This window comes from Molossus molossus, unplaced genomic scaffold, assembly GCF_014108415.1.
Source record: "Molossus molossus isolate mMolMol1 unplaced genomic scaffold, mMolMol1.p scaffold_m16_p_18, whole genome shotgun sequence".
Taxonomy (NCBI): Eukaryota; Metazoa; Chordata; class Mammalia; order Chiroptera; family Molossidae; genus Molossus; species Molossus molossus.
The window spans coordinates 63980614-64006207 of record NW_023425353.1 but is presented as its reverse complement, the minus strand read 5'-3'; the positions used below and the strand labels follow the sequence as shown (position 1 = coordinate 64006207).

The window sequence follows — 25594 nt, the reverse complement described above, 5'->3', positions numbered from 1 at the left end:
TAGAGTGGGAGGGAGAGAGAGGAAGAGAGAGAGAGAGAGAGAAACATCGATGTGAAAGGGACACATCGAGTGGCTGCCACCCGCACGACCAACCAGGGCCGGGGACAAACTGCAACCGAGGTACATGCCCTTAGCGGAAACCGAACCTGGGTCTCTCCGGACCGCAGGCCGATGCTCTAACCGCTGAGCCAAACCGGCCAGGGCAGAAACCCCACAATTTTTTTAGAAGTCATGCCCTATTTTTCTCTCCCATCTGCTTTCCCTAGGCAACTACCAATTGACTACTCTCTTTCTCTGCCTTTGCCTGGTCTGGACATTTCATTAAATAGAAGCACATTATAAGTAGTTCTTTGTGACTAGCTTCTTTCACATATGTAAAGTTTTCAGGGTTTATCCATGTTGATAAATGTAGCATTTATCATTACTTCCCCCCCTTTGTTACCAAATAAAATATTTTATTTTTTTTTATTTTTTAATCCTCACCTGAGGATATTTTTCTATATCTCTTCAGATAGAGTAGGAGGGAGAGAGAGAGAAACATTGATGTGAGCGAGACATATTGACTGGTTTGCCTTCTGCATGACCCCGACCAGGGCCAGGGACGAACTGCAATAGAGTTATGTGCTCTTGACTAAACTCAAACTCATGACCCTTTGGTTCGTGGGCCGACACGCTAACCGCTGAGCAAAATTGGCCAGGGCAACCAAATAATATATTTTTTAAATATATTTTTATACCTTTTTTTTTTTTTTTTTTAATCTTCACCTGAGGACATTTTTCCATTTTTTGTTTAGATAGAGTGGGAGGGAGGGAGGGAGGGAGGGAGGGAGAGAGAGAGAGAGAGAGAGAGAGAGAGAGAGATATCGACGTGAAAGGGGCACATCGAGTGGTTGGCACGCGCACGACTCAACCAGGGCCGGGGACAAACATGCCCTCAGTGGGAACTGAACCCAGGTCTCTCTGGACCATAGGCTGACGCTCTAACCGCTGAGCCAAACCGGCCAGGGCTTGTTTGTTTCTTAATCCTTGCCAGATGATACTTTTCTTTCCATTTATCTTCAGATAGGGTGGGAGTGAGAGAGAGAAACACCCATACATCGATTGGCTGCCTCCTGCACACACACCCCCTACTAGGGACCAAGCCGGCAACCTGGGCATGTGCCCTGACTGGGAATTGAACCAAGACTTCTCAGTCCATGGGGCGATGCTCAATCCACTGAGCCACACAGCTGGGTGCCAAATGTTTTGTATGGATATATCACATTTTCTTTATCCATTCATTAGTTATTAGGTGTTTGGATTGTTTTCACTTTTTTACTGTGATGGATAATGAATGCTGCTATGAACATTTGTGTGGATATGTTTTTATTTCTCTTGGATAAATATCTATGAATAGCTTGGCCTGTGTGGCTCAGTTGTTGAGCATCAACTAGTGCACCAAGAAAGAGGTTGCTGGTTTGATTCCTGGTCAGGGCACATGCCCAGGTTGTGAACCAAATTCCCGGGGGAGGGGCATGTAGGAGGTGGCCAATCGATGTTTTCTTTCATTGATGTTTCTCTCGCTCTCCCTCTCCCTTCTTCTCTCTCTCAAATAAATTTTTTAAAGAAAGGAAAAAAATGGTTAAAATGGTCAATTAAAAAACAAATACCGCCCTACCTCGATTGCAGTTTGTCCCTGCCCCTGGTTGGGTCGTGCAGGTAGCAACCACTCAATGTGTCCCTTTCACGTCGATGTTTCTCTTTCTCTCTCTCTCTCTTTCTCTCCCCCTCTCGCCCTCTCCCCCTCCCTCTCTCTCTCCCTCTCCCCTCTCTCCCTCCCACTCTACCTGAACCAAAAAAAAAAGAGAAGGACCCTAATGTTCAGCTAGTGTGGCTCAGTGGTTGAGCATCGACCCATGCACCAAGAGGTTGCTGGTTTGATTCCTGGTCAGGGCACATGCCCAGGTTGTGGGCCTGATCCCTAGTGGGGGTCATGTAGGAGGTGGCCAATCAGTGTTCTCATCAATCTGTCTGTCTTTCTCTCTCCCCCCATTTCCTTTCTTCAAAATCAATAAAGGAAAAAAAAAGAGAGAGTCCCTGAAAAAAAAAGTGCCCAGCCGCTGTGGCTCAGTAGATTGAGTGTCACCCCATGGACTGAGAGGTCCCCAGTGAAGGGGCGTTCGATATTTTTCTCACATCACTGTTTCTAGTTCTCCCTTCCTCTCTAAAAAATCAATAAAAGTCCAGCTGCTGTGGCTCAGTGGTTGAGCGTCGACCCATGCACCAAGAGGTCGCTGGTTCGATTCCTGGTCAGGGCACATGCCCAGGTTGTGGGCCTGATCCCCTGTGGGGCATGCAGGAGGTGGCCAATCGATGTTCTGTCTCATCGATATTTCTCTCTCTCTCTCCCTTTCACCTCTTCTCTGTAAAATCAGTAAAGGGGGAAAAATCAATAAAAACATCATTTTAATAAAATTAAAAATCAGCCCTGGCCAGTTTGGCTCAGTGGTTGAGCGTCAGCCTGCGGACCAGAGAGTCCCGCGTTCGGTTCCCACCAGGGGCACATACCATCAAAAATAAATAAATGTTTAAAAAAAAAAATTAAAGATCAATAAAAAGAGAGACCCTGAACCAGATCACCACCTAAGCTGCTTATTTGTTGTTGACTTGTATGAGTTTTTAAAAATATATTCTAGATTCAAGCCCCTTATCAGATATGTTACCTGTAAACATATGCTTCTATTCTGCAGTTTGTCTTCTCATTTTCTTTTTTCTTTTTCCTATTGGTTTTTAGGGAGAGAGGTAGGGAGAGGGAGAAAGAGATAGAAAGAAGAAACATTGATGAAAGACATCTATTGGCTGCCCCCTGCATGTCCCCCACTGAGGATTTGGCTCACAACCTAGGCATTTGCCCTGACCGGGAATCAAAATCTCTTGATACATGGGTCTACGCTCAATCACTGAGCCACGCCGGCCAGACTAATTTTCTTTCTTTCTTTTTTTTTTTATCCTCACCCGAGGACATTTTCCCATTTTTTTTGTTCAGGTAGAGTGGGAGGGAGAGAGAGGAATAGAGAGAGAGAGAGAAACATCGATGTGAAAGGAACACATCGAGTGGCTGCCACCTGCACGACCGACCAGGGCCGGGGACAAACTGCAACCGAGGACAAACTGCAACCGAGGTACATGCCCTTAGCAGACACCGAACCCGGGTCTCTCAGGACTGCAGGCCAACGCTCTTACCGCTGAGCCAAACCGGCCAGGGCTGGACTAATTTTCTTGATGGTATCTGTTGAAGCACAAGTTTTTAAAATTTTATTGTCCAATTTATCTTTTTTTTTCTTTTGGTTGCTGGTGATAAGTATATCTGTGAATATATTATTCACAGTAGCTGAAAGGTGGAAGCAACCTATGTGTCTATCAAGCGATGAAGAATAAACAAGATGTGGTGTATATGTATACAATGGAATTTTCTTATATATTGTATACAATGGAATGTTCTTCATTCTTTTTTTTTTTTTTTTTTTAATCCTCATCCGAGGACATTTTTCCATTTTTTGTACAGACAGAGTAGGAGGGAGAGAGAGGAAGAGAGAGAGAGGGAAACATCAATGTGAAAGGGACACATCGAGTGGCTGCCACCCACACGACCAACCAGGGCCGGGGACAAACTGCAACCGAGGTATGCGCCCTTAGCGGGAACCGAACCGGGGTCTCTCCGGACCGCAGGCGGATGCTCTAACCGCTGAGCCAAACCGGCCAGGGCTTGAGTTAATTTTTATATATGATGTGAGATAGGGTTCTAACTTCATTCTTTTGCCTGAGTTAGTTATCTCAGCACTATTTGTTGAAAGAATTATTTTCTCTATTAGATTGTCTTGGTATACTTGTTGAAAATCACTTGACCTTAAATATGAGGGCTTATTTCTGGACTCAGTTCTATCCCACTGATCTATAGGTCTATCTTTATGACAATGAAATACTGTCTTGATTACTGTAGCTTGTGTAGTAAGTTTGTTTTGTTTTGTTGTGTGTGTGTGTGTGTGTGTGTGTGTGTGTGTGTGTGTGTGTGTGTGTGGTGAAGTCAGGAAGTGTGAGTCCTGCAACTTCGTTCTTTAATATTGTCTTTCAGTTCATAAGCTTTAATATTTTTCAATTTAGATCATCTTTAATTTGTCTCAACCATGTTTTTTGTAGTTTTCAGAGTAAGTTTTGTTATTTTGATAAATTTATTTTTTTATGCTATGGTAAATAAAATTGTTTTCCTAATTTTATTTTCAATTTATTCATTGCTGAGGTATAGAAATACAATTGATTTTAGTATGTTCATCTTGTATTTCACAACCTTGCTGAATTTGTTATTAGTTCTGATACATTTTTAGTGGATTCCATAGGAATTTCTATATATATCAGATCTTATTGTCAGTGAGTTGTGATTGTTCAACTTCTTCCTTTCCAATGTGTATGTCTTTTATTTCATTTTCTTGCCTAATTGCCTCCAGTATCATATTGGATAGAAGTGGCTAGAGTGGACATCTTTGTCTTGTTCCTGATCTTGGGGAAAAGATTTCAGTTTTTTTTTACCATTAAATATAATGTTAGTTACAGGTTTTTGGTATGACCTTTTGGAGCCATCTGCAGAGATGTACTAGCACTTTGTATTTGATATGCTAATAGAGGCTTATGTCCCATGGTTGGAAAAGTGTGTCACAGCCTGAAGCGATTATGGCTTCTTGTGCAACCTCAGTAACACTTTGTTTTATGTTTCAGCAATGGCTGCCATCCGGAAGAAATTGGTGATTGTTGGTGATGGAGCCTGTGGCAAGACTTGCTTGCTCATTGTTTTTAGCAAGGACCAGTTCCCAGAGGTGTATGTACCTACAGTGTTTGAGAACTATGTTGCAGATATTGAAGTGGATGGAAAGCAGGTGAGTACTCTTCCCATAACAACTGATACTAATTTTGCATCTTAGGCTATTCATGTAGTCTGTAGAGAATTAGGCCTTGATGTCTCTTCTGGGCACAATATAACAATAACAAAAATGTTAGAATGAGAACTCTGTTCTCATCCTGCTATCTTAGACCAACTTTGTTCATTTTTAACTGCTAGCATATACATTTTGTCCATATTCATATGTATTTCATATGGGGAAACCTTAGTATATATGCTTTTTTACAGCTTTAAGGGTTGAAATATGAGGTTACTAGGTTGAGAGTTCCTTCTTGATTATGCCTCTCAAAGAGTTATAGCGATCTATACCATCAGGAGTGTGACATTTAGACAACAAACATCCTCACATTTAATTTTTATTTTTTTTTTATTTTTTAATTCTTACCCAAGGATACTTTTCCATTTATCTCAGATAGAGTGGGAGGGAGGGAGAGAAGGAGAGAAACAATGATGTGAGAGTGACACATCGACTGGTTGCCTCTCTCATGACCCCAACCAGGGCTAGGGACGAACCGCAACTGAGGTACATTTCCTTGACTGGAATCAAACTCGAGACTCTTTTGTCCGTGGGCTGACATTGTAACTGCTGAGCCAAACCGGCCAGGGCTCGCCTTTAATTTCTAAAATATTTTTTGTCTTTAACATAAACAGGCTGCCACAGTTGATTCAATTATGTCTTACTGGCAGGGAGGACAGTGTTTCCCTATGTCTGTCATGAAAGCCTACTGGCAAGACTAGGGTAGAGCTCTTCTAGAATTTGAGAGAGAGAGAGAGAGAGAGAGAGAGAGAGAGAGAGAGAGAGAGAGAGCTCATATATACATATATATTTATGTCGAAATAATGTCTTACCCAACATTCTTTACATCTTTTGAAGAGGAATGAAATTACCAGTACAAATGGGTCAGCTGAAAAGAAAATTAGAACAAGGGGCTCTTCTCCCACACACTCAGTCCTCTCGGGTATTCAGTCACATGTCTGCGCTGCTAGCACCTAATAAATTGGCTATCATAATTCCATCTCCTTTGTATCTTCTCATTTTCCAGCTTAACCTACTATTACTTTCTGTCCAATGTTACTTAGCCCCACTGTGTGGCACCATATGTAGAAAGAACTTTAGGCCCCTGCTCTGAATTTTAGGGTCCCTCATAGGGTGTCCTGATAGTTCTGAGAGCATGAGTAAGCCACCTGACCCTTGAGCCACCATCATTTTACAGGTGATATCAGGGTTCTAGAAGTAACAAAGCATTTGGAAGCACCAAAGCATTTTACCAATTGGGTTGAACTCAAAACCTTCTACAGTTTGTAGTCATTTTACAGGTGATATCAGGGTTCTAGAAGTAACAGAAAGCATTTAGAAGCACCAAAGCATTTTACAAATTGGGTTGAACTCAAAACCTTCTATAGTTTGTAGTCATTTTACAGGTGATATCAGGGTTCTAGAAGTAACAAAGCATTTGGAAGCACCAAAGCATTTTAAAAATTGGGTTGAACTCAAAACCTTCTACAGTTTGTAGTCCATCTTATCCAATTACAGTGTGGATCACAGTGATTGCTCTCATGCCTTTAGGAAATAGAAAGCACCTTTCTGGCCAAGAATAGATGGGAAAAAACAAACAAGTAAATTTCAGCCTGGCAGAACTTTTGGTCCTATCCTGCAGGTGGTCCATTAGTGCAGAGTGTTGCCAGTTCAACCTTAGTTGTTTCTCTGCATGAATGCTTGGATACAAGTGTTTCTATGGGCCTGGAAGACTGGTTTTGTATAGACACATGACCCAGTTGTAACAAACGGGGTGGAAATGTGCTGAGATCTTTGTATCTGCTTTCATATAACAGCCTTCCACACATACACAGAAAGAACCAGTGGCTTTAGGGAAGCAGAATCCAGGGTGGTTTCTCAAATGTCTGGTGGATGTATATTGCTGGTTTTATCTTGTCATTCCCTCCAGAGAGAGCAGCTTTCAGTTGCTGTGTGTCTGTGACCATCAGGTGGGAACATTTTTTTTGCCTATGGCAGTACGTATATTTTGGAGCCAGTAATGGCTCTTCTGTCCTCTTGAAAACACTATCTGTACCTGAAGGTCTTGGAACAAGGATCTTTCTTACCCATAAGAAATTTAGAGACCTTGACTTAAAACCTAGAGTAATGGTCTATGGATATTTTTCTTGCACTGCCAATTTTGAATATATCTGACCCTTACAAAATAGGAGAGTTCCCTTAGCAGGGAAAGGAAACCCTGAAGTAAAGATGCTTGATCTGAAAGAGGGTATCACAGCCCAGCTACCTACCTCAGAGCAACTCGGTAGCCCCCACAGTGAGAGAGGGCATTGACTGGGAATGTTCGTGTAAAAGTATGCACTAACAGAGCCTTGGGAAACTCCAGGATGGTAGGTGATCATGGTCCCAGGAATAGGCCTACCAAAAATGGGAAGGCCCTTTCTGACATGAGACAGGGCTTTGGAAGCACCAACACCCTGGAACCACTTATCAAGAGACCATTATGTCTGACTGAATACCCAGGAGAGTTGGAGGAGCCAAGGGAGTGGGATTGGGGAAGAAAGTGAATAAGCTGTGCTATCCTGAATTCAGATCAATTGTGAGGATTGGGGATCAATATCTCCTAGATCAACACCAAGCTAATGGTGTGTTCATGATAGAAGTGCAAGGGATCTTGTGGAAGTTGCAGGTGATGTGTCCTGGGGCAAAGGTTGAGGGTGGAAAAGACAATTAGCCATCAACTTTAAAGAAGGAATGGTATTTAGAAATTGAAATAAGGGTTGTGAAGTTACTAGGAGAAAATGGGTATATTCTAAGCATTAGAGGGACAGTTCAGTTCCTTGTGCCCTGAAGGACTTCCGCACAGAGCATGTTAAAAATCCACTCTGGCTCTGGCCGGTTTTTCTCAGCGGTTAGAGCATCGGCCCATGGACCAGAGAGTCCTGGGTTCGGTTCCCACTAAGGGCATGAACCTTGGTTGTGGTTTTTCCCCTGCCCTGGTTAAGGTTGTGCGGGTGGCAATCAGTCGATGTGTCGATGTTTCTTTCTCTCTTCTTCCCTCTCTCCCTCCTACTGTATCTGAAGATAAATGCAAAAATGTCCTCAGGTGAGGATTTAAAAAAAATCCACTCTGGCCCTGGCCAGTTTGGCTTAGCAATTGGAGCGTGCCCATCCATGGACCAAGGAGTTGCAGGTTTGATTCTGGTCAAGGGCACGTACCTCAGTTGCAGTTTGTCCCCGGCCCTTGTTGGGGTCATGCGGGAGGCAACCAGTTGATGTGGCTCTCTCACATCAATGTTTCTCTCTCTCTTCCTCCTACTCTATCTGAACAACAACCAAAATAAAAAATAAAAAATTTGTGTAAATATTTAAAAAAAAAAAATCCACTCTGGTGAAAAGGTGTCACAGGACTGGCTACAGTACAGTGCTGGACAGTTTGGAAGGGAACTGTGTTCAGAGCCCAGACGTGAAAGGAGTGTCCTCCTACCTTATGTGATGCTTTCATTCTGACAATTTTTTTGAGCAGTAAAGGCAGAGCCAGAGGCCTTTCCTGTCCACTAAGACCTAACACCCAGCATGGTGTCTTTTTTCACCCACCAACTCAAACACATTCTTGTCTCCATGTTTCTACATTGGAGCAGAATGATAAGACAAAATAGGGAAATGGTTGAGTGAGACTATAAATTACAGTCTGGCTTTTCCCTATCTTCCCTTGTACACCTGGTAAAATGTTGTTTAGTTTTATTTTTCTTCTTGTTCATTCACTGAATGTTATTTATTCCATTCTCATATCTTTTTATAAAATTGTAATTTTGAGGAATTTAACCTGAAACTATTTTATTTTTAATTAAAAAAATTTTTTTTGTTAATCCTCACCCAAGGATATTTTTTTTATTGATTTTTAGGCTGAGTGGAAGGGAGGGAGAGGGAGAGAAAGAAATATCTATGTGAGAGAGAGACATCGATTTAGTTGCCTCCCGCTCGAACCTGGGGCTGGGGATCTAACCTACATCCCTTCAGTCCATGGGCCAACACTCTGACTGCTGAACCAAACCGGCCAGGACAACCTAAAATCATTTAAAAATACCTTTCACCTTGTAATGAAACTGGAACACTCTTTTTTTTTTTTTATACTTTTGGGCAGTCTGCTATTTGAATTCACTATGGTAAACATCCCCTTTTGAAAGTGTATAGTGGCCCTGGCTGGGTGGTCAGTTGGTTAGAGTGGCATCCTGATACACCAAGATTGAAGGTTCAATCCCCAGTCAGGCACATATAAGAATCTCAACCGATAACTGCATAAATAAGTGGAACAACAAATCGGTGTCTTTCTCTCTCTCTCTCTCCCTACCCCCCCCCCCCCCCCCGCCCTTTCTCTTTCTCTCTGGGGAAAAAAAGTTAATAAAGAACATGAAAGTGTATAGTGAAATTAACCTTATACTCTTTTCTGTCACAGGTAGAATTGGCTTTGTGGGACACAGCTGGGCAGGAAGATTATGATCGCTTGAGGCCCCTCTCCTATCCGGACACTGATGTTATACTGATGTGTTTCTCCATTGACAGCCCTGATAGTTTAGGTGAGTAGCCCTACAGCCTGATGTTTGTCACTACTTGTGTTCCTGGCTGATAGCTAGTTTCTCAGGTCCTTTCTGGGCATCAAGCAGACATGAGCATCAGAGAAGGAATCATGAGTGGTCAAAGTCCTAGAGTTATGGGACTATGGAGCCTAGGCCCTGGGTCCTTTTCAGCCTGGGTCTCCCATGGCTGCCGTGTGTCCACTTGATAAAGTAGGTGGGTTCCAAATAGAACTATCTTTTGGACTATGGTTTGGGGAAGGCTGTTTTGGGTGCCTACACCTCTTTTTAGTACTGCTGTTTTCCCAGTAGTGTTTTTAAAGTCCTATTTTAGCCCTTTTCTAAAGTGTCTTAGCTAATAAATACTTGAACCTGACAATTTCATTAGCTCAGTTGGCCACATGTTTCAGAAGCCACCTTCATAAAAAGGCTGAATAATACTGACCTCATATTCTACAAAACAAGGCACTAAGGTCTTTTTTTTTTATTCCCCCCTTTATTGATGTTTAGAGAGAGGAAGGGAAAGGGAGAGAGAGATAGAAACATCAGTGAGAGAGAACATTGACTGGCCGACCCCTGCATGCCCCCCACTGGGGATCAGGCCCACAACCTGGGCATGTGCCCTGACTGGGAATCGAACCAGCAACCTCTTAGTGCATGGGTCGACGCTCAACCACTGAGCCACACCAGCCAGGCGGTGCTAAGGTCTTAAAGTCAGAGAGTGAGCAGTTTACTTGTAAATACAGCCTCAAATTAAAATCAGTACCTTTTAAATGATCATCATACTATGTACTTTGTATGCATTGACTCAAAATAACCCATTGTAAGATAGGTGTTACTGTTATCCTCATTTTATAAAAATCATCCCGGCACTGAGGTACCCAAGGTGAGGGTGTTCGAGGTTGAACCCAGCCTGCTCATCCACCATGACATACATACAATCATACTAAATTAGTACAGTATTGGCAAGAGCCGCAGCTGGTTATCAGTCATTTTCAGAACTCTTCAGCCATTTGAAATACCAGTAACCCACAGGGTGGGGGTCATGCTGAGGGTCTTTAAGAGAACATGTGGTGTGTCAGGATGGCCGAGTGGTCTAAGGTGCCAGACTCAAGCACTGCTTCCTTCCTGAGAACATGTGGACTTTGGGCCAGCTGTAGCCCCAGAATGGGGATGTGGTCAGAATCACCTGCCAGCAGTAACAGTGATGGCCCATGGGAAGCCTCCCTCCTTGGGGCAGGTGGCACCATTGTGGAGTCACCGTGTGTACTGGATCCTTTGCTGCTCCAGGGTCTTTCCCTGGGCCCCACCTCCACAGGAGGTGCTCCAAGGTAGGACTGAGAAAAGCTGGTGATTCTGTACTTAAGGGAAAGGGGTTGGATTTTGCCTTTTCCTGTAGTTTCAGTAGTGAGATTCCATTAAATGTCCAGCATAATTCTGAAGTACTTTCTTTGCAATTTAATTAGGGCTCTTGGAGATTCTTCAAGGTAGAATTTTATATATTCCCAAATTATTTGCATTTCGCTATTTTCAGAAAACATCCCAGAAAAATGGACTCCGGAAGTCAAGCATTTCTGTCCCAATGTGCCCATCATCCTGGTTGGGAACAAGAAGGATCTTCGGAATGATGAGCACACAAGGCGGGAGCTAGCCAAGATGAAGCAGGCATGCTTTGGGGCAGGGTTTTGTCTTCTTGTAGCATTCTTACTTTTATAAAGATTTTTTTTTTTTTAAATCCTCACCCAAGGATATGTTTTCACTGATTTTAGAGAAAGAGGAAGGGAGAGGGCAAGAGAAACATTGATCATTGATTGCCTCCCTTATGCACCCCAACCGGGGATCAAACCTGCAACCTGGGTGTATGCCCTGACTGGGAATCAAACCCACCTCCTTTGGTGTACAGGACTATGCTCCAACCAACTAAGCTACACCGGCCAGGGTTTGTAGCATTCTTGAACCTGAGGACACAAACTTGGAGGTTCAGGGAGCCCATCAGAAACCCTCACAAGCCAAGCTATTTCTTAGAGTCCCAGAAGCCTCTCTGTCCATCTGGCCCTAATTGATTGGGCTCTAGTCATATGAGACAGAACCTCTCATGTAAGGTAGTGCTATGCTTCCAAGGATTGCCTGCTCGAGAAGGGACCATTACAGCAGTAGTCAATGCTCCAAATGCAGGAATTTCATCCAGCTCTTCATTTCCCTCTTCAGTTATTACCTTGATATGTGCAAGGCCAAAAATAAATTGGTGGCAACTGAAGGATTAGGAAATTCCAAAGACAGGGAGTCTAGGCAGAGAGCCCTGATGCTTTATAAAAGTGATGGTAGAGGTGGTATCTTGGCTTCTGAGAAGCCAGGTGGCCCAATGGTAGGGCTTCCCCATTGCAGGAGGAGAGCCTTGAGGTCTTTAGCCCAGGTTCTCCTATTTTTCTCTCTGTTTGAATGTCAGGTCAGGATCTATTTTCTTCTGTGGACATTCAGTCCTCTGTAAAGCTAACTACAGGAAGACTGAATGGCCTACCGGATCAACAGCTTGAGTAATTTTATCCTTCATTCCCTCCTTAACCCTCCAGGGCTTCTCAGACCTCTCTTCCCAGAGAAGAGCTCATTTGAGAGGGATATTATATTGGGGTGGGAGTCACTGCATATGAGTTTCATAGAACTCAAACCTGGGGATTTGGTAGCTTTTAAAAGAAGTCTTTTAGCCCTGGCCGGTTTTGCTCAGTGGTTAGAATGTTGGCCTACGGACCAGGGAGTCCCGGGTTCGATTCCGGCCAAGGCATGTACCTCGGTTGCATTTCATCCCTGGCCCTGTTTGGGGTTGTGCAGGTGGCAACCAATCAGTGTGTCTCTCTCACATTGATGGTTCCCCTCTCTCTCTCTCCCTCCCTCCCGCCCCCCCCTTCCCCTCCACTCTCCTCTCACTTTGTCTGAAGATATATGTAAAAATATCCTCTGGTGAGGATTAAAAAAAATGTCTTGCCCTGGCTGGTTTGGCTCAGCGGTTAGAGAATCGGCCTGCGGTCCCAAGAGACCCAGGTTCGGTTCCCGCTAAGGGCATGTACCTCGGTTGCAGTTTGTTCTGGCCCTGGTTGGGTCGTGCAGGTGGCAGCCACTCGATGTGTCTGTCCCTTTCACATCGATGTTTCTCTCTCTCTCTCTCTGTCTTCCTCTCTCTCCCTCCCACTCTATCTGAACAAAAAATGAAAAAATGTCCTCGGGTGAGGATTAAAAAAAAAAAAGTCTTCTAGCTGAATTTGAATACACCTACTCACTGTATCTATGTATGTAACACTGTTAACTGAAAGCACTCTTCTCTCTGCTAGGAGCCGGTAAAACCAGAAGAAGGCAGAGATATGGCAAACAGGATTGGCGCTTTTGGGTACATGGAGTGTTCAGCAAAGACCAAAGATGGAGTGAGGGAGGTTTTTGAAATGGCTACAAGAGCTGCTCTGCAAGCCAGACGCGGGAAGAAAAAATCTGGGTGCCTTGTCTTGTGAAACCCTGCTGCAAGCACAACCCTCATGCGGTTCATTTTGAAGTGCTGTTTATTAATCTTAGTGTATGATTACTGGCCTTTTTCATTTATCTATAATTTACCTAAGATTATAAATCAGAAGTCATCTTGCTACCAGTATTTAGAAGCCAACCATGATTATTAATGATGTCCAACCCACCTGACCCGCCAGGGTCTTTCTGACACTGCTCTAACAGCCCTCCTCTGCACTCCCACCTGACACACCAGGCGCTAATTCAAGGAATTTCTTAACTTCTTGCTTCTTTCTAGAAAGAGAAATGGTAACTTTTGTGAATTAGGCTGTAACTACTTCATAACTAACATATCTTGCCTGTCATCTGTCAGCTGCAAGGTACTCTGGTGAGTCACCACTTCGGAAACTTTACTCCTGAACAGATTTCATTGGCATAATTCTGGAGTGCGCATCCAGTTTTTTCAAAATGTGCTCAGCCAGAAAGGCCCAAGTTCTTGCAGCTGTGGCAAAGTTACAGTTCTGTGGTTTCATGTTAGTTACCTTATAGTTACTGTGTAATTAGTGCCACTTAATGTATGTTACCAAAAAATAAATATATCTACCCCAAACTAGATGTAGTATTTTTTGTATAATTGGATTTCCTAATACTGATATTTGTCATCCCCACAGAAAGTGTATTGGTTTTTTAAAAAAGAAAGTGTATTTGAAAATAAAGTCAGATGGAAAATTCATTTTTAAAATTCCCGCTTTGTCGGTTTCTCTAATAAAAGATGGCCATATCACTTGTTTTCGGCCCCACATGTCCCAGTACCCCCTCCCCAGAGCTGGGCTAAGTAAATAGGAATTTGGTTTCATGCCTGAGGCACTTGGACACTTCCAAAGGTGGCACAAGTTGCCTCACCTGGACTGCAGGGTCTGGCTCTAGTTCACAGTGCTCTCTCTCTCCTCACTGTATCCAGGTTCCTTCTCAGAGGAGCCACCGGTTCTCTTGGGTGGCACTCGATTTCTCTCTTCTCTCCAGCTGACTGAACTTTTTTTCTGTACCAGTTAATTTTTCCAACTACTAATAGAATAAAGGCAGTTTTCTAAACTTCCTGTATCCTGGTGTTTGTGTTCCTCTCTCCAGGGCTGGAAGTTGGGGGGCTGGGAGTGGGAGGATGGACTTGGCCTAGCCTCATCTTGGTAGGTTCCTTCAGGGTACAAAGTGCCAGCTTGCCCACTACCCCCTTCTCTGATGGACACTAACCTGGCTCTTTCCAAGAACATGGAAACAATTATTTTGTGTTACATTCAAGTTCAGAGTTGGATCGAGTGGAGGATGCAGCCTACTGAGGAGACATGAAGGCACTCCAAACAGTCCTTCTGCACAAGTTGGGAGTGTGACATTTTTCTCTTATTCCCTGTCCATTTTTGGTGTCTGATTGCCAGGACTGAGCTCCAGATGAAGTTGATTAGGAATGGAGGATGGCCTCAAACTGGCAGGGTCCACCTGGCCTTACACGCGCTTAGGCTCCACTCTATGATGAGGGGCAGTGCTACACTGGGATTGTATAGGGAGGAGGGAGACCAGAGGCCTGAATGTGGACATGCTCCAGAGAGCCCCGAATGCAGAGAAATTGGAACTGGCCTTGGGGCCTGAGCCCTGACTGTTTCTGGCATGGCCCCACCCTCCTACTTAACCTTCCTGAAACCACGGAGCCTCAGAGAGAGAACTTCCCTTGGCAGGTGCTGCCAACTGCACCATCACTGCAAGTCACAACCTGCTCAGCAGGCAGCGACAATAGAGCACCTACTGCAAGAATAGTAACATTGCACAGGCTTGGAGGCTGTGTGGCCAGGAGCAGCACCAGGTGCTGTCTCTGGCAGGGCTTTGACCCCTAACAAGAACCTTTGAGACCTTGGCCCAGGCGCCTGTTGGGGTAACTGGGCCAGCTGCAGCAGTTCTGTTGCTGCGCTGCCTGAGCCAGATCAGACTTGCCCGCCTCTCCGATGGGTCTGGGCGGTGTCCGCATCCGGCTAGGTCGCACCCTCCAGTCTTTGGTCACCAGCCAGGGAGGCCGGATGAGGCGGGACCGAGGGGGTGGAGCTGCCGGGGGAAAAAAACCTATGCCACGTGACGCTTTTGCCTGCCCGTTAAAAGGAGCCGCACCCTGGGTTTTCTGGTGTTTTGTCCCCAGCGCTCCCTTCCCTTCTCTGGAACCCAGGCCATGTGCGCCGCTCAGCTGGCGGCGGCCGCGCGGGCGGCTGCGGCCCCGCGCTCAGTGTACGCATTCTCTGCGCGCCCTCTGGCCGGCGGGGAGCCCTTGAACCTGGGCTCCCTGCAGGGTAAGGTGCTGCTCATTGAGAATGTGGCCTCGCTCTGAGGCACAACGGTCCGGGACTACACCCAGATGAACGACCTGCAGCAGCGCCTTGGACCTCGGGGCCTGGTCGTGCTCGGCTTCCCGTGTAACCAGTTTGGGCATCAGGTGCGCTGGGCGGAGCTGGATGGGGGTGGCAGTGCAGGCTGGGTCAGGAGAGTGGCCGTGGGGGGATGCTCCGCAGCTTCATGCCCTGGGTGCAGAGAGCAGCCGCAGGCCGCTTCCCTCCGGTGCTCCTCTGGGCAGGGATTCAGGCCAGCCCCTGGGTTGTGCAACAAGGGCAAAGAGCCTGCCTGGTGAGTCATCCAAAACCCCCTTGCAGTTAGACTTCCCCTCAAGGTCGCGGGTTCCAGCTGCTCTTTCCTCCCGCAGGAGAACGCCAAGAACGAAGAGATCCTGAATTCCCTCAAGTATGTCAGGCCTGGTGGCGGGTTTGAGCCCAACTTCACGCTCTTCGAGAAGTGCGAGGTGAACGGAGCACAGGCACACCCGCTCTTTGTCTTCCTGCGGGAGGCTCTGCCGGCCCCCAGTGACGACGCCACTGCGCTCATGACAGACCCCAAGTTCATCACCTGGTCTCCGGTATGCCGCAACGACGTCTCCTGGAACTTTGAGAAGTTCCTGGTGGGCCCAGACGGCGTACCTGTGCGCAGGTACAGCCGCCGCTTTCCGACCATTGACATCGAGCCCGACATCGAAGCCCTGCTGACCAAGGGGCCCAGCAGTACCTAGGGCGCTCCTCCTAGCCCTCCTGCTTGGCAGTCACAGCACTGCCCTCTGGGGGTTTTATTCATGACGGTGTTTCCTCTAAACCTGCACGGAGAAATGCCTGATGTCCAGGAAAATCCCCCCAGATGGGCCCTAGCCCTGTCCATCCCAGCCTCCCCTCCCACACCCTGGCTTTTCACAATAAACTGTCCGGTATCAGCACAACTGTGTGTTTGTCCTGTGTCATTGTCAACGGGACACCTTTCCTACTAATGACATTGTCATAAGGGCTGGGAGCTTGAGCCCCTGCCCCCCAAAGCCTGAATTTCCTATCCTTTCTCTGCAGTGTGTAGGGTTCACTCTTCACTATGTGGACAGCCTGGCTTCTGTCCCAGTGTTTCTCCCTCTCCCAGGATATTCATAGGGCCTTCCCAAAGCCCTGTTAGAAGAGAAAGTCCTTACTCCAAAGAGTCTTGGGCTGACGTCCTAACCCCAGTAGTAGGCCTGCCTCTCCTTTCTGAGTATTTGCTGGGTGTGAAATAACCATCACACAAGATAACACCATGGGCTCCTACTCACATTGAGTCTGTGGTTCTCCAAGTGTTAGGCCCACACAAGCTGATGTTACACAGTTGGAAACTCATGCAACATTACAAATTATTTTCTCACTACTTGGCTAAATCTGTGCACACTGCTACCCAGCGTTTACATCTGCTTCATGCTGTCCTTACTGGTTGCTGCCTCACGAATTCAGGGCGAGGAGAGTATACAATTGTCTCTCTAGGCATGCCTTACATGGCACTTGGCAGTTGCAAATGCATGGTCAGGCTCAGGGTAGGAACATATCTTGAAGGCCAGCTGCTGCTTCTGAGGTGTGGCTCAGGTCCAACCTCTCTATCTGTTGGTCCTGCTGTCAGTAATCTTCCCATACAGATCTGAAACCATTTCCTATCACAGTACAAGGGACTCTTCAGGGCTTTGATGCAGCTTCTGCTTCAGTAGACAAGGACCCGGATACATGCAGTGTCAATCCAGTCCAGAATGTGGGCCAGGGTTCTGGGGTCCTGGCATTCAAGCTCAAGATAGTAGTTCAAGTCCCTTCTGTATCTGAATGAACTCTCAGAACTTTCCCTTAGCCCTAAGCAGGAATCTTTACTGCTATCCTCCCCCTCTTGGCTGCCCTTAGGTCATTGAGGGGGTGAAGGGCCCTCTGCATCTGTTCTGGCTCTCCTCCATCAGAACTAGGAGCACAGGCCCACCTCCCTCTGGCTACAAGGCCTCTCCAGTTCAGCTTTTAGGTCCTATTTGAGGTGACCAAGGCAGAGCTGTCTGTTCTCCCTTTGGACCCCACCCTTCCTGTGCTCCTCTCAGAACTCAGGAGTCTTTTTTTATATTTTTATCTTCACTGGAGGACATTTTTTCCATTTTTAGTTCAGATAGAGTGGGAGGGAGAGAGAGAGAGAGAGCAACATCGATATGAAAAGGACACATCAAGTGGTTGCCACCCGCACGACCCAACCAGGCCCGGGGACAAACTGCAACCGAGGTACATGCCCTTAACGGGAACCGAACCTGGGTCTCTCTGGACTGCAGGCCAATGCTCTAACCGCTGAGCCAAACTGGCCAGGGCAGAATTCAGAAGTCTTGATTGTACCTGTGACTGGTCTGCTTCCCTGCAGGGTGAGAGTCTAGAAGGTGGACTGGTGCTGACCATCTCAGGGCCCACAAGGCTTGGCATGTGAAATGAATCAACAAATGATTGTCAATATAAAGAGAACTTTCCACTCAAACAGGGCTAGGGTTGTTGTTGTTTTGTTTTTTTTTAATCATTTGTGGACTCTAAATCTGATTCCTGAAATGGAACTGATATATCTGGGTATATTTGGGTATACCCAGGCTACCTGTGACTTTCTACAACCCACATCTCTTCCCTAAAAGCTATTTGCCCCCAGACTGCACCACTCATCATTCAGTCCTGTGCCAAGGGCTCTGCTGGGTGCCAGGAAAACACTCCTCAGGAAGGCAGAAAGACTATAGAATTACTAAAAACATGTTTAGTTCTATGAGGTAGTACCAGGGTACTTTGAGAGCCTGGTCCAGTAGGGAGGATCATGCTTACCTCCTGGAGGACGTGACAATGAAAATGAAGAGAGATCAAGAAGCAGATGGCCCTGGCCGGTTTGGCTCAGCGGTTGAGCATCGGCCAGTGGACCAGAGTCCTGGGTTCGGTTCCCGCTAGGGGCACGTACCACAAAAAAAAAGAAGCAGATGGCCAAGGAACATGCTGATGGAGGTCCGACTGGCAGTAAGCAGTGTGTAAGGGCCTGAGATGGGAAGGTGGCCTCACTGACAGTTGGACCATACAAGGAGAAGCAGGTTTGGGGAGGGGGATTCAGACTGGTGCATGAGACATTTAGATGGCAATATTCAGGGCAGGTAGTTACAAGAGGTTCAAAAAGGAGAATGGTTGGGGACAAAGATCTAGCCAAGGGAACAGTAAGTAGCCATTGGAGAGAATATTACTTGGGGAGAATGGCAAGAAAAAGATCAGGGGGTCTAGGCCTGAGGCCTATGGATTCACAATCCTTCCAGGTCAGGTGGCAGAGAGGACCAGCTGGGAAGAACAAGGATGGAGTCAAAGAACCAAAGGGAGGAATATTCCTCCCGGTTTGGCTCAGCGGTTAGAGCGTCGGCCTGTGGTCCGGGGAGACCTGGGTTCGGTTCCCGCTAAGGGCATGTACCTCGGTTGCAGTTTGTCCCCGGCCCTGGTTGGTTGTGCGGGTGGCAGCCACTCGATGTGTCCCTTTCACGTCGATGTTTCTCTCTCTTCCTCTCTCTCCCTCCCACTCTATCTGTGCAAAAAATGGAAAAATGTCCTCTGGTGAGGATGAAAAAAAAAAAAAAAGAATGCCCAACTGGGTCAAGTGCCCTGGACTGTGTTCCTCAGCAAGTGTGGTTTCAGGGAGGCAGCTGGAGCTGAAGGCAGGGAGCCAAGTGCCATGATGTACCAGATCCCCCTCCCGACGCCGAACATATAGCACTCAAATCACCTGGGTGCTTGTTCCACAGCCCGTCTCCAGAGATGCTGATTGAGAATGTGGTGTCCTACTTGGTGACCTACAGCTGAATTTATGAAGAGAGACTTCTTGCTATAACTCTCCCCCTTCCTATAAAGGGTCAGGTCAGTGTGGCCCAGGTCACAGTCTGATGAGGCTCCAGGATGGGAACTTAGGGCTTTCCAAACTGACTCCATCTTCTTACCCTCAGACTCCCTTTTGGCTCACCCCTCCTCGCCCACTTTTTTCCCTCTGTTTATGCCTTGGGTTACCAGGGAAGGGAACTTCTGAGTTCCCAATGTGGCTGACCCTGGCTGGTGACAGTATTCCTGCTCAGACTTCAAGCTGCCTGCCTTCCTTAATTGAAAGTCCTTTCCAACTCTCTCCTTTTTTTATTTTTCCAATTCTCTCTTCTTCAGGAAGATGCAGAATAAAGCCAGTTAACACTTCATCATCCTCCCCAAGAAGCGCAACATTGCCCTGGCCGGTTTGGCTCAGCAGTTAGAGCATCGGCCTGCAGTCCAGAGAGACCCAGGTTCAGTTCCCACTAAGGGTATGTACCTCGGTTGCAGTTTGTCCCCAGTCCCAGTTGGGCCCTGCAGGAGGCAGCCACTCGATGTGTCCCTTTCACATTGATGTTTCTCTTTCTCTCTCTCCTTCCCACTCTATCTGAACAAATAATGGAAAATGTCCTCAGGTGAGGATAAAAAAAAAAGAAGCTCAACATCTTCCCCCAACACATACAAACACACACACACACATTCCTACACATGTGCATTCTTTTTTTTTTTTTTTTTAAATCTTTATTGTTGAATGTAGAATGTATTACAGATGTTCCTTGACATGTGCATTCTTTATCATTCAACCATGTAACTGCTACTGATGCAGACCTGCACCCACTCCACCCCCTTGTGACTCAGCAGTTCAAATGAACAAGTAAAATGGAAGGAATCCCAGAGAGCCTGCCCAAGGTGTTGCCTTTGGGAGAAGTGGCTGCAGGACATTGTTGGTGTGGGAGCAAGGGGCAGCATTTAGGCAACAGATGCTCTGAGAAGGGGTGGGCCCCACTATTACTCAGCTAGGTTCAGAAATGTCCATTTTAGCACTTCTTCCAGAAAAGCTGTTTTGCCTTAGTTTTTATTTTTTTTAACATCAAATCTGAAAAGGTTATGCATATGTACGTTAAATCACCACGAAATGCAATATTTTAACATTTTATAATTTTATTTGTCAATTATCTCTATTTTTTTTAACTCTGATAAAATTTGGTCAGGCACTTCTTACACAATTAGTCCTTTATCAGATGACTTCCTTGTTCTGTCTCAATGTAGTTTCGAAAACAACATTTAAAGCAAGATTATGTGCAGAGACTCATTCCTGGCCTGGTCAGCCTAATAAAATGCATAAGTTTTAACTTTTGGAAGGTACTGGGGGAAAAAAAGTCCCCCAAGGGAATATAGCAAAGATTTTTAAAGAATGGACAGGGCCCTGGCCGGTTTGGCTCAGCGGTTAGAGCGTCAGCCTGCGGTCCAGAGAGACCTGGGTTCGGTTCCCACTAAGGGCATGTACCTTGGCTGCAGTTTGTCCCCAGCCCTGGTTGGGTCGTGTGGGTGGTGGGCACTCGATGTGTCCCTTTCACATCGATGTTTCTCTCTCTTCCTCTCTCTCCTTCCCACTCTATCTGAGTGAAAAATGGAAAAATGTCCTCGGGTGAGGATTAAAAAAAAAAAAAAAAAGAATGGGCAGGGATTTTTTTAAAAAGGGTTTTTGTTATTACTGAATAGGCTGGCAGGTTTTCACACAGAGGTGCCATATACCTGGGCTGGCACTGAAAAAAATCCCTGCTCCAGCCCATCAGCAAGTTTCTGGACATAGCCCTCGCATCAGGGACTGCTAGATTGGGAGCTGGGAGCACAAATGAGCGACCTTTTGGCTCAATTAGTGAGGTCTCATGAGCCCTGGCCCTGGGGATCACTTAGAAGCAAACTCTGAGCTTTGATCTCTCCAAGAACTTAACTCTCGACTTGTTATGTGAGAAAAGAAAAACAAAATTCACCAGCTAGGTAGGCCACTTGCTGGTGGGTATTCCGTTAGTTGCATTCAAAAGCACTGAGACTGACATATGATAGTCATGTCAACAAGGCCAGGGTAGGAGACCACAACATAGGCTCACTTAATTCAAATGCCTCCAGTCTGAGCAACATCCAGGGGCAGCCCACCATGGGTTGTGTCCCTCAGTGCTGCAGGCCTCCTAGCTCCATTGGGAGGCAAGTGAAAAGGATCCGAGTCTCCCTACAGAGGAAACACCTCTTATTCCAGCTTCCTCTGTCTCTAGCATGTGACTTTACCTGTCTATGAATGTGAAGCTAAAGAAGCCCTGGTTGGCCTGGCTGGTGTGGCTCACTGGTTGAGCGCTGACCCATGTACCAAGAGGTCATTGGTTCGAGTCCCAGTCAGGGCACATGCCCAGGTTGTGGGCCTGATCCCCAGTGGGGGGCATGAAGGAAGCGGCCAATCGATGCTCTCATTGATGTTTCTATCTCTCCCTCTTCTTTCCTCTCTCTCTAAAATCAATAAAGAAAAAAATATGAAAGAAGCCCTGGTCCCCTGAGAATTCTTTTGCAGACTCATGCATCCACAAAGGCCAGGCCAGATGTAAAGCATGCCTTTGCTCCCTACACCAGTTGCTTAAGTTTCCTTGCTCCCTACACCAGTTGCTTAAGTTCCCTTCCCAGAGAAGTGTCTGCAGCATCACACTCCATGTTCCTGTAGCACTTTCATCACACAACACAGGACATTATCATTACATGTGAAATCATCTTCCCCAACCACACTGGCTGTGAACCCCTGCAGGGTAAAGACTGTGAGCACATAAGAGATTATTAGTCAAATGAATAAATGACTAGTATCTGCATAATTCTTTTATTCATTCATCCAAGAAATGTTTACTGAGAATTGCTCTGTGCAAAGGGCAAACAACACACAATTACACCTAAATACTTGTTTATAGTAAAGACATTAAGGTAATAGAATTGGGGGAGAAAGAGAAGAAAGACACGGGCCACACCTGGGCCCAGGGTGCCACACCCTCCCTGTCCAATCACCGCTGGCTATCGACAGTGGCATAACATGGATGGAATGTGTCTAACAGCATGAAGTCTCCTGGGTAGGAAGGTGATTCCACTTCCTCCTTGAGATTCTTTCAGATTTTTGCCTGTCACCTTCCCCAGTAAACTAACCCTTATATAGCAGAAGTTATAATATCACTGATAGGACCTTTAATTCTTCTAAAATGTACTTCTAGAGCTTACACACCCAGACTTTGCAAACCCTCAAATAGATCATCACAGACCAATCGGTATGTAACCAATCAGCCATGCTTCTTCCCTCCAGCTCACTTCCAGCTTTCCTTCCTGTTCTAGGGGCCCAAGTTCCCATGGCAACAGGTGGGTTGTTAAGTTCCGGGGTTTGGTTATGAGGCCAAGTGTATGCCCTACTAGGCCTACACATCTCCCTAGCAAATAGCCCAAAGGAGTACACAGCCCTGGGGCCAGGGTGTCTCCTGAGCTGAATCACTCATTTCCTCCCAAATCTATGGGTCACTCCCACAATGGCAGAAACACACCCAAATGCTTATTGTTATTAGTTCTCAGTTTTTAACATTTTGATCAAACTCACTTAAAAAGTTTTAAAACTGGCCCTGGGTCAGTGGTTAGAGCGTCAGCCTACAGTCCAGAGAGACCCAGGTTCACTTCCCGCTAAGGGCACGTACCTCGGTTGCAGTTTGTCCCCAGCCCCGGCTGGGTCGTGTAGGTGGCAACCACTCGATGTGTCCCTTTCACGTAGATGTTTCTCTCTCTCTCCCTCCTGCTCTATCTGAACAAAAAATGTCCTCAGGTGAGAATAAATAAATAAAAAGAATAAGTTTTAAAACTTTGGAAATCTTATGACTATGAGGTTTCACTTTATTCCTTGCATTTTAACTGACACTTTGTAACTTAATGGACATTTTAGGAAATGCCCATAATCAGTAAACTATTTTTGAAAAGTATGTTTTTATTGATTTTTTTAGAGATAGAGGAAAGGAGAGAGCTAGAAACATTCATGTGAGATACATAGATAGGCTGCCTCCTGCACGCCCCCTACTGGGGATGGAGCCTGCAACCTGGGCATGTGTCTGACTGGGAATTGAACCAGGACCTCCCAGTCCATGGGAGTACGCTCAATCCACTGAGCCACATTAGCTGGGCATCAGTGCACTATTTTTACAGCAATTTAATAGCACTGAAAAGATCCTGGTTTAATAAGATTTCCCAAAGTTTTCATTTTTATAATTAGGTTTTGTTCTCCTTTCTAGTGGTGCTGAGAACTTGTCCTACTTCCTTAAGACTGACCCATGCCACAAATGGCACAGGAGAAACCGCTAAAAAAAGAAGAGGGAAGCAGACACCCTCTAATGTAGGTTCTGAAGTAATTTCGGTCACCCAACTTTCTTTTTCCATAAATAACAGGACTAAATGTAGTGTTTCTCGTTTAATAGAGATTTCAAAGAACTTTTACAAAAGAGTACTCAGGCTGTCATGGTTGGCTCCTCACATGTAGAACTATCATCAAAGGTAACTCTTTGCCCTGACTGGTCTGGCTCAGCAGTTACAGCGTTGGCTTGAGGACCAACAAGTGTTAGGTTGGATTCTGGCCAAGGGCACTACCTTGGTTACGATTCCTCCAGGCCCTGGTTGGGGTCGTGCGAGAGGCAACCAATGTTTCTCTCATTCCCTTTCTCTCTCCCACCCACTCTAGCTGAAGATAAATAGAAAAATATCCTCGGGTGAGGATTAAAAAAAAAAGAAAAGAAAAGGTAACTCTTATCTGCACGGGATTAATGGCTATGTGGTTACTGAAGGCAGTTTTAATTCCAAAACTTACTTTCCCTTGCTGTCTACCAACTGCCAAGAGGCTTCTGTTACCAGACGGTGCATGAAGGATGTCCCAAAAAGTACAAATTAATTTTGATTAGCCACAACCCAACATAAAAACAGTAAATCTGTTCAAATGACCAACCACACCTTCACCAGGCCAGTTCTCTCTCCTCCACCCCCAATATTGACTACGGCTCACCTCGTACTCCTCTCCTACCTGGTAACCACCTCATCCCAAATAGATCTCTGGGCTGTACTACAGTGGATGTAAGGCACCTTTAGCTATTTCGTGTCGGCTCCAAAACCCCATACATTTAAAGCAAGACATGTAGCTCTAGGAAGCTTGATGATCGATCACATGGTCCACAGACCTACGCTCAACCGGTGAGCCAAACTGGCCAGGGTAGCTCAATGGGTTTACTCCTCATTTTTGGATCCTGCCCTGTTTATTCCAGAAATTCTGACCCCTCTGGTCTTCCCTCCTGTAACATGCACCATCATTTCTATGTGTTCTTCAAGACCACACTAAAATGCTTCTCAAGTCAAAAGCTCCATTTAATGGCACCACACTGCTTGGCGGCTGAAGGTATTTGTAGATCTCTTCTCTGCTATTAGATTATATAAGGGCAGGTATGGGTCTTATTTACCTTTTTCTCTGAGGACAGGAACTGCTAAAAAAGTGAATGGAGGAGACTCATGTTGGCCATCTGGTCTTCTTTTTGCCGTGGGCTTACATCCCCCTCCAAGAGGAGGGCTGTGTTTTTTGTGTGCTGTATGCGAGTGGAAAAGTGTTCAGGAGACTGTACTTGTTGCAGCAAATTAAGAAGCCTGGGCCCCTAAGGTGGAGAGCACACCTGGACCTCTCTTTCTTCCCGGTTGCTATTACCCCTCTGCGGCTGCTCATCCCTCTGTCAAGGCAGGTGGTTATAGCTCAGGGTGGAGGTCTTGTGGAGTTTCGTGTGTAATCTGAAACCGCCCCTAACACGGAGGATACGGAGAGCTCAATGAGGCAGGCCACTCCAGATTGATAAAAGGAACTTACATCAGGAGGCCTGTCTTGGGTGCCGGAAAAGCAGATCTCCTACCTGCCCACCAGAATCTTAAAAGTTTATACAGAAGCCTTAAACATTCAATCACGAATACCGTCCAGAAGGTTTCAACACCACATTCCTATCTCAAAACTGCGTCCTTGGGCAACTTCTAGCCACAGAGGCAAGCGGAACGCACACTCCAAGGACAGGGTGAGGGGTGGGGGGCTCCGATCGCCCGGGTCCAGCTCGCGGGACAACCGGCCATCACGTCCTCTCAATGACCTCCTCCAATTGAAGGGTCGTGGCGCCTGCAGTCTGACTCCTTGAGATCGCGGGGCTGGGCAGAGAAAGGAGTGACCGACACTCTTCGGTGCAGACTGCAGGGCGTTAGGAAGTGGCCTCTCCTTCCCAGCCGCCCGTCCCTTCTTCCGGACCCCTCCCTGCACCACCACCCACTCGTGGGAGGGGACGGCGCGTGGGGGCGGGGAGAAAGGGCAGAGTCTGGCGGGTGCTCAAGGCCCCGGTACCAGGCG

General features: G+C 46.2%; 2 protein-coding genes across 3 annotated transcripts in view; both read left to right on the top strand.

Annotated features, from left to right (window-relative positions):
• RHOA (ras homolog family member A) overlaps positions 1 to 14077 on the top strand; it is a 56900-nt gene extending 42823 nt beyond the window's left edge. Inside the window, exons 3-6 of one of the 2 annotated variants that reach the window (XM_036266241.1) lie at positions 4750 to 4907; positions 9382 to 9502; positions 11034 to 11164; positions 12823 to 14077. In XM_036266241.1, the coding sequence (XP_036122134.1) occupies positions 4752 to 4907; positions 9382 to 9502; positions 11034 to 11164; positions 12823 to 12996 (582 nt within the window). In that variant the 5' untranslated portion in view covers positions 4750 to 4751 and the 3' untranslated portion in view covers positions 12997 to 14077. Of the gene's footprint in view, positions 1 to 4747; positions 4908 to 9381; positions 9503 to 11033; positions 11165 to 12822 lie in introns of those variants that run through there. The other variant, XM_036266242.1, reaches the window with a different exon arrangement.
• A 1102-nt stretch (positions 14078 to 15179) lies between these two features.
• On the top strand, positions 15180 to 16277 carry GPX1 (glutathione peroxidase 1). The gene is made up of 2 exons (XM_036266240.1): positions 15180 to 15455; positions 15720 to 16277. The coding sequence occupies exons 1-2, from the start codon at positions 15195 to 15197 to the stop codon at positions 16077 to 16079; spliced, it is 621 nt and encodes a 206-aa protein (XP_036122133.1). The 5' UTR covers positions 15180 to 15194; the 3' UTR covers positions 16080 to 16277.
• Positions 16278 to 25594: the final 9317 nt, after the last annotated feature.